The 14112-nt window shown below is 41.5% G+C and overlaps 1 protein-coding gene across 1 annotated transcript in view; it reads right to left on the bottom strand.

The window, feature by feature from the left end:
- Window positions 1-14112, bottom strand: part of DNAH3 (dynein axonemal heavy chain 3) — a 232988-nt gene that overhangs the window by 58073 nt on the left and 160803 nt on the right. The window contains exons 40-41 of the mRNA XM_030212342.1: window positions 2730-2966; window positions 123-226 (exon numbers count right to left, since the gene is read on the bottom strand). Coding sequence (XP_030068202.1) covers window positions 123-226; window positions 2730-2966 — 341 coding nt within the window. The remainder of the gene's footprint in view (window positions 1-122; window positions 227-2729; window positions 2967-14112) is intronic.

Raw genomic sequence — 14112 nt, 5'->3', positions numbered from 1 at the left:
TTGTGTAATGCAGACACAAACAGAAAGTAGCAGCAAGCTGATGTTTTTCGATACACAGCCCTAAAAACTAAGCCATTTCTTTCCATTTTCTAAGTGAAATTCCAACAAAACTTCACTTATACCTTGGCCCCAGCAGCAATTGTTTGCTGTTCCTTAGTAATGTAATCAGTCCAATTATTCCATTGTCCACCAGCTTGCTTGTGAAAATAAAAGTCATAGACACTTCCTATTAATAGAAGTATAAATTAGAAAAATAAGACTGTCATTAGGCAAAACCAATTTAAACAATGGTAGGGTGATATTTTACATTACATTACATTTCATTATCATTTTAATTAAGACGCCCTTTTACTAAACCACATTAAGGGCTCCTTTTACTAAGATGTGCTAATGCATTTAGAGCACGTTAACGGTTATCACGTGCTAAATTCTAAGGAGCCCACAGAAATAATGTGGGCTACATGGCACTTAATACATGCTAAATCCGTTAGCACACCTCAGTAAAAGGATCCCTACGTGCTTATCATGCAGTTTACCGCACAGTAACCCAGTGCAGAGCTGCATTAAGGGACTTTGCAGTAATTTAGCAGTTACAATGCAGTAAACCACTTATTAAATGCTTTTTGTGCCAGGGGATGTGGCATGAGCAGAGAGTGGGCACAGAAAGCATCTGGCAGTTAACAAGCTACAGTTACCGTGTGCTAATAAGGAGTTAATGCAGGACCTTTTACTGCCTCCTAACTAGGAGGCGATAACCCCCTCCGCCCCCCCCCCCCCCCGATTCTACAAATGGACTCAAATTTGGGGGCCCCAAATTGCACATGATCCGGAGATCTGCATGCAAATAATTTATTAACGACTCGTTAACTAATCAATAATTGACTATTAATCAATTATTGATGTTAATTGGCTCTACTGTGGATTTGCACATGGATCTGATTCAATAAGGATCCATGCCCAAATCCTCTCACACACAACCCAAAAAGGAGTTTTGCTATGGGAGGGGCATGGGCAGGTTAGGGGCACTGCAAAGAATTGCGCAGTGTTATAGAATTTGGGGGCAGTGCGCCCAAGTTGTGCACCAGGATTTACACCAGGTTTCAGTTGGTTAGTCCTCATGCCCAAAGTAGGGTGCAGGAATGAGCACTAAGAGCCATTCTATAAAAAATGATCAGCTTGGAGCAACCTTTATAGACTGAGCACAAATATTTTTTCCTGGCGCCTAGTTTTCAGTACAAAACAATATATATAGAAAGTTCAAAATAATTTCAAAATTTTTTACAAAATTAATAATATGCAAACTGAAAATTTATTAAATCAAACAATAACACATTATGTAAAACGTGCACTACAGTCCCCCCATTTGTTATACATATATTCACTAGCTCCTAAAACCTAAAGAGTTCTTCCAAGTTATATCCTTCAATTATTACAGATACAAATATCATCTAATTGCATCAAAACTACCAAAATTTTCAGTTTGTATATTACTAATTTTGTAAAAAAAAGTTTAAATTATTTTGAACTTTCTATATATATTATTTTGAATATTGTATGAGAAAGTTATTGTGTTGGTTAGATTCCTAGGGGTACTGTCTACTAAGCCGCGTTATAGGTGTGTTAGTGTTTTTAATGCTCATTAACTATGTACGTGTGTTAACCGTGTACGTGCCTACAATATTCCTATAGGTGCCTACACGGTTAGCGCATGCACTAATTGTAGGTGCGTTAAAAATGCCAACACACCTTAGTAAACGGGGCCCTTGGTTTGTATTTTTTGGCCTAGTTTTCAGTGCCATTTATTTATTAGTTACATTTATATCCCACATTTTCCCACCTATTTGCAGGCTCAATGTGGCTTACAAAGTACCGTAAAGGCGTTTGCCATTTCGGTTGATAACAAATACAAGATTGCGTTGTGGTCAAATGAGGTAGAAGTGAATCAGGCGTCATGGGTCGAGGGGAAAGAGGATAGTAAATTGTCCAGTACGATCATTGATTATGTTTACTGAACTCAGCTCTAAGTGCTTCCTTGTTAACCAGGAGCAGGTACTGGTAAAGGGAATGATTTCTTTTCTTTTTTATTTAATTATTTATTTTTATATTTATATCCCGCTATGGTTCACAATCAAACATACACAATTTAAAATCACACAAAATTAAACAGACAATGTTAGTTCTATTGTTTCTGAATGCAATCAATAAACGTCAGTAAACTTAAATAAACTTGCATGTAAATTTGCAGCTACCATGGGGTAAAGGCCTGCATTAAGCCAAAGTAACTGCAAATTTTATCCTGGCTTATTAAAGGGCCCCCAAGTCAAATAAGCAAAAATAATTGTGATAAAAATTGTTTAAATTCCCTCGCTGCACATTTGAAAAGAGATTGTGATAAGGAAAGTAGAAATAAAATAGAACTGATTAAGAAAAACAAAAGAAAGGTTTCTTGTGTGTGAATAACCAAATCTGAGGTTTGGGGGCAACACATGACCAAGTAACTTACTTACAATCAAATCACCTACTCAACCAGTTTTTGACACTAATGTTTTGCTTTTAAGAGCAAACAAGTTATCTGTACTAGAAGTATTAGCTTGTGTTGTGCCAGAATCTGAACTCCTAGATACTGTGTGTAGGTGGCAAACTTTGCATAGCTAAACTTATGGATCTACAAAGAGCCATACAATATCTCCTCATTCTGCATTTTAATATAAATACAATGATAAATGTACCTCTTTCAGGAAATATATTATTTTTTGTGAGTTTTACACTTTTGGGGCGAGGGTGTTCATCGTCCATTCCCATTATCAGATTCCGGTAGAAAACATCAAATTTTTTCCTGCTTTCTGCATTGATGGTTCCACCAATAGACCAGACCACAGCGAAAAGAAAAAGTCCTTGTAGCCATAAGATGATTTGCTGGCTGGACATGGTTTCCTTACCCTCTTCACCTGAGCTCACAATTTCATCTAAACAAACAAACATACATTTAAGTGAGTTATCAAACACTTAAATCATCTTTCTAAATAGCATGAGATATCATCCTAAACATGTAAAAAAAAGTTGCAACAAGTATAAAGGCTGGTGAAAACATTTAAAACTTCTGAACAAATGTAAACCAGATACACCACTGACATACTTCTTGCATATAAAATGAAGATGCTTAGCCAGGGTGGCTGCCTGCCTTTACATACGTACTGGGACCCTGCAGCTCGGGGGATCGAGGGAGGAGGTCTGGAGTAGGTGGGGTGTGGACCGTAGGGAGGATACTGAAAAATATTTTTTTCAAACATGCCAGCTTGTGCATACGGATGTGTACAGAGAAAGTATAATAACGGAACAACTTTTGACCGGGGGAGCGGGGAGGAGGTCTCGAATAGGTGAGGTGAGGTGAAGTGGGGTGGGGTGGGGACCGTGGACCGGATACTGTAAAAAAAAAAAAAAAAAAAGTTGAATTTTCAAACATGCCAGCTTGTGCATACACACACACAGAGGAAGTTTAATAAGGGAATAACTTTTCATAGGTAGAGTAGTAATTTGTTGTATATCGTAATCAGTTGTCATTTGGAGGGGTTGGTTATAGGGACACTCTAACCCTGTTATATTGGTGCAGAGATTTTTTTTTCTCTTGGTAAAGGGCTTCTAAAACAGACATCATGTTATGAGAATCAGGTGCTCAACATTCAGAGTTTCTATCTATTTATTTACTTATTTATAGCATTTTATCCCACATTAAACATGAATTAGATTGGAACTTGGGAGCATATATTTTATATTTATTTATTTAGATTTTAGCTCACACCTTTTTCAGTAGTAGCTCAAGGTGAGTTACATTCAAGTACACTGGATATTTCTCTGTCCCAGGAGGGCTCACAATCTAAGCTTGTACCTATAATATTTTCTTGGAGAGAATAAGTATTGCCCCCCCCCCCCAGGCTCTCTCCCCAGGTATAGCCAGCTCTGCAATTTGGGGGGGAAGCGCAGAGATGGACCGGGGAGAGAGCCTGTTGTTAAACATTTACCAGCACACCACTGATTAAGCCTCTCATAAATCTGGAAACAAGAGGGTGACATGACCCAGGTTTTCCATTAACTGGACAGTGGAAATAAACTGAATTAGTCTTTAAGCCAGTGCTGGAGAGGTATTGTTTGCTATTTGAAAAGGTGGGTAATCAAGTAAATTAAACATAACAGACAGGACAATAGGTGAGGTACTGAACAGCTCAGTGGATCATGGTGTTGGTATGATTGTCTGGTTCAGGATCTTATGGAGGCAATGAGAATTTCCATGACATCTTGAGATATCAGTAGTCAGGAAATTGTCTGTCTTTCAATATCTACCCTGTGAGTGTGAAAGTGTGGTGACTGTGAGGGAGAAGGTGACTCATGTTGAATGAACAAGTTGAGGTCCCATGGAAGACTGACTGATTTGTTAAAGGAAATCAGGGACGCAAACAAACTGGGCAACACAATAATAATGGGGGATTTCAATTACCCGCATATAGACTGGGTTAATGTAACATCTGTACACGCAAGGGACATAAGATTTCTTGATGAAATCAAGGACAGCTTCATGGAACAGCTAGTTCAGGAGCCGACAAGAGAAGGAAAAATACTAGACTTAGTCCTTAGTGGTGCTCATGATCTAGTGCAGGGGGTAACGATACGAGGGCCGCTTGATAACAGTGATCATAATATGATCGGTTTTGATATTGGCATTGAAGGAAGTGAAACTAGGAAATCAAGTACACTAGCGTTTAACTATAGAAAAGGTGATTACGACAAAATGAGAAAAATGGTGAAAAAAAGACTGAAAGGAGCAGCTCGCAGAGTAAAAAACTTGCATCAGGCGTGGATGCTGTTTAAAAACACCATCCTGGAGGTTCAGGACAAATATATTCCACGTATTAGAAAAAAGGGAAAAAAGACTAAACGTCAGCCGGCGTGGCTAAACAGTAAGATAAAGGAAATCATTAGAGCCAAAAAACAATCCTTCAGAAAGTGGAGAAGAGAACCAACTGAAAGTAACAGGATAGATCATAAGGAATGCCAAGCCAAATGCAAAGCGGAGATAAGGAGGGCAAAAAAGGACTTTGAGAAGAAATTAGCGTTGGAAGCAAAAATACATAGTAAAAATTTTTTTAGATACATTAAAAGCAGGAAACCGGCCAAAGAGTCGGTTGGGCCGCTGGACGAAAATGGTGTTAAAGGGGCGATCAAGGAGGACAAAGCCATAGCGGAGAAATTAAATGAATTCTTTGCTTCGGTCTTCACCGAGGAGGATTTGGGGGGGACACCGGTGCCGGAAAGAATATTTGAAGCGGGGGAGTCGGAGAAACTAAACAAATTCTCTGTAACCTTGGAGGATGTAATGGGTCAGTTCAGCAAGCTGAAGAGTAGTAAATCACCGGGACCTGATGGTATTCATCCCAGAGTATTAATAGAACTAAAAAATGAACTTGCGGAGCTACTGTTAGAAATATGCAATCTGTCCCTAAAATCGAGTGTAGTACCGGAAGACTGGAGGGTAGCCAATGTTACTCCGATTTTTAAGAAGGGTTCCAGAGGAGATCCAGGAAATTATAGACCGGTGAGTCTGACGTCGGTGCCGGGCAAGATGGTGGAGGCTATTATTAAGAATAAAATTGCAGAGCATATACAAAAACATGGACTGATGAGACAAAGTCAGCACGGATTTAGTGAAGGGAAGTCTTGCCTCACCAATCTAATGCATTTTTTTGAGGGGGTAAGCAAACATGTGGACAATGGGGAGCCGGTTGATATTGTATATCTGGATTTTCAGAAGGCGTTTGACAAAGTGCCGCACGAAAGACTCCTGAAGAAATTGCAGAGTCATGGAATCGGAGGTAGGGTATTATTATGGATTAAGAACTGGTTGAAAGATAGGAAGCAGAGAGTAGGATTGCGTGGCCAGTATTCTCAGTGGAGGAGGGTAGTTAGTGGGGTCCCGCAGGGGTCTGTGCTGGGTCCGTTGCTTTTTAATGTATTTATAAATGACCTAGAGATGGGAATAACTAGTGAGGTAATTAAATTCGCCGATGACACAAAATTATTCAGGGTCGTCAAGTCGCAGGAGGAATGTGAACGATTACAGGAGGACCTTGCGAGACTGGGAGAATGGGCGTGCAAGTGGCAGATGAAGTTCAATGTTGACAAGTGCAAAGTGATGCATGTGGGTAAGAGGAACCCGAATTATAGCTACGTCTTGCAAGGTTCCGCGTTAGGAGTTACGGATCAAGAAAGGGATCTGGGTGTCGTCGTCGATGATACGCTGAAACCTTCTGCTCAGTGTGCTGCTGCGGCTAGGAAAGCGAATAGAATGTTGGGTGTTATTAGGAAGGGTATGGAGTCCAGGTGTGCGGATGTTATAATGCCGTTGTATCGCTCCATGGTGCGACCGCACCTGGAGTATTGTGTTCAGTACTGGTCTCCGTATCTCAAAAAAGATGTAGTAGAATTGGAAAAGGTACAGCGAAGGGCGACGAAAATGATAGTGGGGATGGGACGACTTTCCTATGAAGAGAGGCTGAGAAGACTAGGGCTTTTCAGCTTGGAGAAGAGACGGCTGAGGGGAGATATGATAGAAGTGTATAAAATAATGAGTGGAATGGATCGGGTGGATGTGAAGCGACTGTTCACGCTATCCAAAAATACTAGGACTAGAGGGCATGAGTTGAAGCTACAGTGTGGTAAATTTAAAACGAATCGGAGAAAATTTTTCTTCACCCAACGTGTAATTAGACTCTGGAATTCGTTGCCGGAGAACGTGGTACGGGCGGTTAGCTTGACGGAGTTTAAAAAGGGGTTAGATAGATTCCTAAAGGACAAGTCCATAGACCGCTATTAAATGGACTTGGAAAAATTCCGCATTTTTAGGTATAACTGTCTGGAATGTTTTTACGTTTGGGGAGCGTGCCAGGTGCCCTTGACCTGGATTGGCCACTGTCGGTGACAGGATGCTGGGCTAGATGGACCTTTGGTCTTTCCCAGTATGGCACTACTTATGTACTTATGTACTTATGTAGCCAGTGAAAGGAGCCAGGGGGTCAATGTAGATTTTTTTCCCCTTGGTGATCAGGAACTCTAGAGTTTGGAGACCTATAGAGTTCATTCAGCATCCTGTGATGTTCATGCCAGTATAAGCCAGTTTTCAAAGTAAGAGAAAACAAAGAACTGCTAGGCATTTTGGAAACACTCTTGGTACTGATGAGACCAAAGGGTAGCGCACAGAACTGTAACATCAATTTAGGAAGGTGAACCAGAGAAATTTTCAGTGGTAGGGGTGGATGGGTATGAGGGGCCTTTTGATCCAGGGAAGTAAGCCAATCATTTTGACAGATGAATGGAACATAACATAGATATTCACTGTAAGTGCCAAATAAGACCAAGCATTTTGAACTTTTCCATTATTGGAGCATATTGAGCTGTGTTAGATCCATAACTGGTCAGCCCCCTCCCCCCACCCATATTGAATAGAATCATTCACCTCTTTCTGAGGCTGGCACTTCTTTGATTGCCTATGTTTGAAGGAAGGACTGCAATTTTGTAGGATGTCTGGTTTGCTGGGGGAATCGAGGATATTGTTGATACTGCTTTTGAGGGTAGAGCTGTTGAAAATACAGCATATTGTATTGTCTTCTGTAAAAGGCCGGCCAACTGACATCTAAGGGATGAATCAGGTAGGTCTGCCAGCTGAGTGAATAACTAACAGAGTCAAGCAGTAGTCTTTGATGTACAATACCATATCCTTGACCTAACTATCAAAAAGACCATCTCCAAGGCATGATGAATCTACCAAGCACATGCACATCTGATGCTTGGAGCCAAGCTGTTCTGCATGGTCCAATTGCAAATGTTGCAGTTCCAGATGATGTACATAAATGTCAGAACTGGACTGTATAAGGTGAAGTCCATACTTTTCTATGCTATGGAGAAATGGTGTAACCTGAACATAGAAATTATGAAAAAGAGACCTTATGCAGATGGCAGAGTATTTAACTTGGGAGTGGTGGAATTGCTTTATCTGCAGTTGATGAGTTGCAATTCTTGAATTTAACATAGCAGCTTGGAAAATCTTCCTTCCCATTATATCAATAATCTTGGGGTCCTTGCGCCAAGGGGTATTAGCATGAGAATAAATGTCTTTGATCTTTTCAGAGCCTCCACTATTATTGACTGGTGAGGAGGGACTATATAGCTTGGAGTGGGCCACACTCTATACTTGAGATCCAGTCATTTGGAAACTGCTGGTGCAGAGACATGATTCTTCCTTGCTTTAGTTGCAGTTCCTGTAATATTTGATGGACTGGGGTACTCAGGGAGGACAAGGTCATAGCAGAGAAACTGAATGAATTATTTGCTTCTGTCTTTATGGAAATGGTTTTCAAGGGAGATGATGCTTAGGAACTGAAATAAATCTTGGTGAACCAGAAAGATATACTAAGCCAAATTTACAAATTAAAGAGTAGTAAATCACCTGGACTGGATGGCATACAACCAAGGGTGCTGCAAGAACTCAAGCATGAAATTGGTGTTAATAATATGTAACCTGTCATTAAAATCATCCGTAGTACCTGATGATTGGAGGGTGGCCAATGCAACGCTGATTTTTAAAAAGGGGTTCCAGGGGTGATCCGGGAAATTACAGACCAGTGAGCCTGATGTCAGTGCAGGGCAAAATAGTGGAAACTATTATAAAGAATAAAATTATAGAACACATAGGAGAGTCAGCATGATCAGCATGGGTTCAGCCTAGGGAAGTCTTGCTTTGTTATGATATCAGTTTAATTGTCAGAATTATTGAAATATGTAGCAGAACTATTGATTGTGCTGAATCAGATACCAATATAAAAATGCAGCTTTTAAAGACTTATTGGGACAAAAGCATTATAAACTGGTCTGGCTTTCATCCAAGTCCCTCTTTCCCCCCTCCCTCTGGGAACACTTAACAAAGACAAAAAGGTACTGCTGCAAATATTTCACCTCCCCCTTCCTCCCCCTTAACAAAAGGCTATTCTCAAACGAACTCTGACAAATACAGGGACTGCTTCAAAGAGTTTTAAACTTACTCTCTTCCTGTGATCAAAAGCCTGGCTGATCAACACAACAAAGATCAAAGAGGCAAGGAGACAGAAAGGCTCGAAAAGGTGTGAATTCAGCTATTGAAGACAAAAGACTCAGAGGGAAGCATAAACAAAACCATTTGCTGGCTACCTCAGACAAATCTTATCAGATCTGCCACAGAGGTCCAAACAGGAAGCCTTTTGCTTCAGTAGACCATTTGTCAGCAAAAGGTCCAGACAGGCAGTCTTATAATGTCATAAAACATGAGACCAGGGACCACAATGCTTTGCAAACTACCCAGGGTCCAGTGCAAACCAGGAAGCAAATGCCCAGATTCATGTGATCATGTCTTCCTGCAACCTGCAATGTATAAAAGGCAGGAGCTGTTCCACAGAAAGCAGATTCTTCTCTTCGGCTGCAGCACAGAATCCTTCTCCTCTGCTGAACTCCCCTCTTCACACAGACTGCTGCAGCTCTACTCTCCTCTCTCCCAACACTGCCTGCTGTGAAGATCTCTCCTGTAACCATGTGCTCATCACTCAGCTTCTACAACAAGGACTTTTGTAAGTTAACCTTTGATCTAGACCTGCTACCTTGCTTTATTTTAAGCACAAATTCTCTGTAAAAATTCTTAAGACTACCTCTTGCTTACTTTGATTATATTAACCATATTATAAATAAACCCCTTTTTGAAGCTAAATGTATGGTCTTTATGTTCTGGGCATGTGCTTTTAAAACTTGCAGTGCAGGTTAATGTAAGGTCATTTTTAAAATTTAGTGCCATGCTTTGAACAAAAGTTCCTAAAGCGTATGCATTGCAGGTTAATGTGATTCAACAAAATATAATATTCAATTCATCTTTATTCTTGCAATTGTGAATCTTATTACCGTAACAGGTAATCGGTGGAGAATTAACCAAAATATATCCTAAAACTTATAAATACAGCGCATGTTCTTAAAATATAAATATTAGTGAATGCTCCGAGCAATTTCCCCAAATTAGATATTAATTCCTGTAACAGCTTCACCAATTTGCTTCATATCTTTGAACGCATGAATAAACATGTGGATAAATGTGAGCTGGTTGATGTAGTACATAAGTACATAAGTACATAAGTAGTGCCATACTGGGAAAGACCAAAGGTCCATCTAGCCCAGCATCCTGTCACCGACAGTGGCCAATCCAGGTCAAGGGCACCTGGCACGCTCCCCAAACGTAAAAACATTCCAGACAAGTTATACCTAAAAATGCGGAATTTTTCCAAGTCCATTTAATAGCGGTCTATGGACTTGTCCTTTAGGAATCTATCTAACCCCTTTTTAAACTCCGTCAAGCTAACCGCCCGTACCACGTTCTCCGGCAACGAATTCCAGAGTCTAATTACACGTTGGGTGAAGAAAAATTTTCTCCGATTCGTTTTAAATTTACCACACTGTAGCTTCAACTCATGCCCTCTAGTCCTAGTATTTTTGGATAGCGTGAACAGTCGCTTCACATCCACCCGATCCATTCCACTCATTATTTTATACACTTCTATCATATCTCCCCTCAGCCGTCTCTTCTCCAAGCTGAAAAGCCCTAGCCTTCTCAGCCTCTCTTCATAGGAAAGTCGTCCCATCCCCACTATCATTTTCGTCGCCCTTCGCTGTACCTTTTCCAATTCTACTATATCTTTTTTGAGATACGGAGACCAGTACTGAACACAATACTCCAGGTGCGGTCGCACCATGGAGCGATACAACGGCATTATAACATCCGCACACCTGGACTCCATACCCTTCCTAATAACACCCAACATTCTATTCGCTTTCCTAGCCGCAGCAGCACACTGAGCAGAAGGTTTCAGCGTATCATCGACGACGACACCCAGATCCCTTTCTTGATCCGTAACTCCTAACGCGGAACCTTGCAAGACGTAGCTATAATTCGGGTTCCTCTTACCCACATGCATCACTTTGCACTTGTCAACATTGAACTTCATCTGCCACTTGCACGCCCATTCTCCCAGTCTCGCAAGGTCCTCCTGTAATCGTTCACATTCCTCCTGCGACTTGACGACCCTGAATAATTTTGTGTCATCGGCGAATTTAATTACCTCACTAGTTATTCCCATCTCTAGGTCATTTATAAATACATTATAAAGCAACGGACCCAGCACAGACCCCTGCGGGACCCCACTAACTACCCTCCTCCACTGAGAATACTGGCCACGCAATCCTACTCTCTGCTTCCTATCTTTCAACCAGTTCTTAATCCATAATAATACCCTACCTCCGATTCCATGGCTCTGCAATTTCTTCAGGAGTCTTTCGTGCGGCACTTTGTCAAACGCCTTCTGAAAATCCAGATATACAATATCAACCGGCTCCCCATTGTCCACATGTTTGCTTACCCCCTCAAAAAAATGCATTAGATTGGTGAGGCAAGACTTCCCTTCACTAAATCCGTGCTGACTTTGTCTCATCAGTCCATGTTTTTGTATATGCTCTGCAATTTTATTCTTAATAATAGCCTCCACCATCTTGCCCGGCACCGACGTCAGACTCACCGGTCTATAATTTCCCGGATCTCCTCTGGAACCCTTCTTAAAAATCGGAGTAACATTGGCTACCCTCCAGTCTTCCAGTACTACACTCGATTTTAGGGACAGATTGCATATTTCTAACAGTAGCTCCGCAAGTTCATTTTTTAGTTCTATTAATACTCTGGGATGAATACCATCAGGTCCCGGTGATTTACTACTCTTCAGCTTGCTGAACTGACCCATTACATCCTCCAAGGTTACAGAGAATTTGTTTAGTTTCTCCGACTCCCCCGCTTCAAATATTCTTTCCGGCACCGGTGTCCCCCCCAAATCCTCCTCGGTGAAGACCGAAGCAAAGAATTCATTTAATTTCTCCGCTACGGCTTTGTCCTCCTTGATCGCCCCTTTAACACCATTTTCGTCCAGCGGCCCAACCGACTCTTTGGCCGGTTTCCTGCTTTTAATGTATCTAAAAAAATTTTTACTATGTATTTTTGCTTCCAACGCTAATTTCTTCTCAAAGTCCTTTTTTGCCCTCCTTATCTCCGCTTTGCATTTGGCTTGGCATTCCTTATGATCTATCCTGTTACTTTCAGTTGGTTCTCTTCTCCACTTTCTGAAGGATTGTTTTTTGGCTCTAATGATTTCCTTTATCTTACTGTTTAGCCACGCCGGCTGACGTTTAGTCTTTTTTCCCTTTTTTCTAATACGTGGAATATATTTGTCCTGAACCTCCAGGATGGTGTTTTTAAACAGCATCCACGCCTGATGCAAGTTTTTTACTCTGCGAGCTGCTCCTTTCAGTCTTTTTTTCACCATTTTTCTCATTTTGTCGTAATCACCTTTTCTATAGTTAAACGCTAGTGTACTTGATTTCCTAGTTTCACTTCCTTCAATGCCAATATCAAAACCGATCATATTATGATCACTGTTATCAAGCGGCCCTCGTATCGTTACCCCCTGCACTAGATCATGAGCACCACTAAGGACTAAGTCTAGTATTTTTCCTTCTCTTGTCGGCTCCTGAACTAGCTGTTCCATGAAGCTGTCCTTGATTTCATCAAGAAATCTTATGTCCCTTGCGTGTACAGATGTTACATTAACCCAGTCTATATGCGGGTAATTGAAATCCCCCATTATTATTGTGTTGCCCAGTTTGTTTGCGTCCCTGATTTCCTTTAACATTTCCGCATCCGTCTGTTCGTCCTGGCCAGGCGGACGGTAGTACACTCCTATCACTATCCTTTTCCCCTTTGCACATGGAATTTCAATCCACAGTGATTCCAAGGAGTGTTTTGTTTCCTGCAGAATTTTCAATCTATTTGATTCAAGGCTCTCGTTAATATACAATGCTACCCCTCCACCAATCCGATTCACCCTATCACTACGATATAATTTGTACCCCGGTATGACAGTGTCCCACTGGTTATCCTCCTTCCACCAGGTCTCAGAGATGCCTATTATATCTAATTTTTCATTTAGTGCAATATATTCCAACTCCCCCATCTTATTTCTTAGGCTCCTGGCATTCGCATATAGACATTTCAAACTATGTTTGTTATTCCTAAGTACATCATGCTTAGTACTTGACAGTATTAATTGGCAATCTTTTGTCTGATTTTTATTGTTATTTAAAGATACCCGATCTACTACAATCTCTTTTGCAACCTCACTATCAGGATACTCTATCTTCCCTGTTATGGTGATATCTTTGAAAGATACCTTATCCCGAACCATGCTCTTTTGAGCGACTGTCGGCCTTCCCCCCATTTCTAGTTTAAAAGCTGCTCTATCTCCTTCTTAAACGCCGATGCCAGCAGCCTGGTCCCACTCTGGTTAAGATGGAGCCCATCCTTTCGGAATAGGCTCCCCCTTCCCCAGAATGTTGCCCAGTTCCTAACAAATCTAAAGCCCTCCTCCCTGCACCATCGTCTCATCCACGCATTGAGACTCTGGAGCTCTGCCTGTCTCTTGGGCCCTGCGCGTGGCACAGGTAGCATTTCAGAAAATGCTACCCTGGAGGATCTGGATTTCAGCTTTCTACCTAAGAGCCTAAATTTTGCTTCCAGAACCTCTCTCCCACATTTTCCTATGTCATTAGTACCCACATGTACCAAGACAGCCGTCTCCTCCCCAGCACTATATAAAATCCTATCTAGGTGACGCGTGAGGTCCGCCACCTTCGCACCAGGCAGGCAAGTCACCAGGCGATCCTCACGTCCACCAGCCACCCAGCTATCTATATGCCTAATGATCGAATCACCAAGTACAACAGCTGTCCTAACCTTTCCCTCCCGGGCAACATTTGGAGATATATCCTCGGTGCGAAAGGATAATACATCCCCTGGTGGGCAGGTCCTGGCTACAGGAGTACTTCCTACTTCACCAGGGTGATGCTCTCCTTCTAGGAGACCTCCCTCCTCCAAGGTAGCACAGGGGCTACCTGACTGGAGGTGGGACTTCTCTACAACATCCCTGTAGGTCTCCTCTATGTACCTCTCTGTCT

The sequence above is a fragment of the Microcaecilia unicolor genome, chromosome 8, assembly GCF_901765095.1.
Source record: "Microcaecilia unicolor chromosome 8, aMicUni1.1, whole genome shotgun sequence".
NCBI lineage: Eukaryota > Metazoa > Chordata > Amphibia > Gymnophiona > Siphonopidae > Microcaecilia > Microcaecilia unicolor.
Note: the sequence above shows the minus strand (reverse complement) of the source record. Positions and strands in the feature narration are given on the sequence as shown.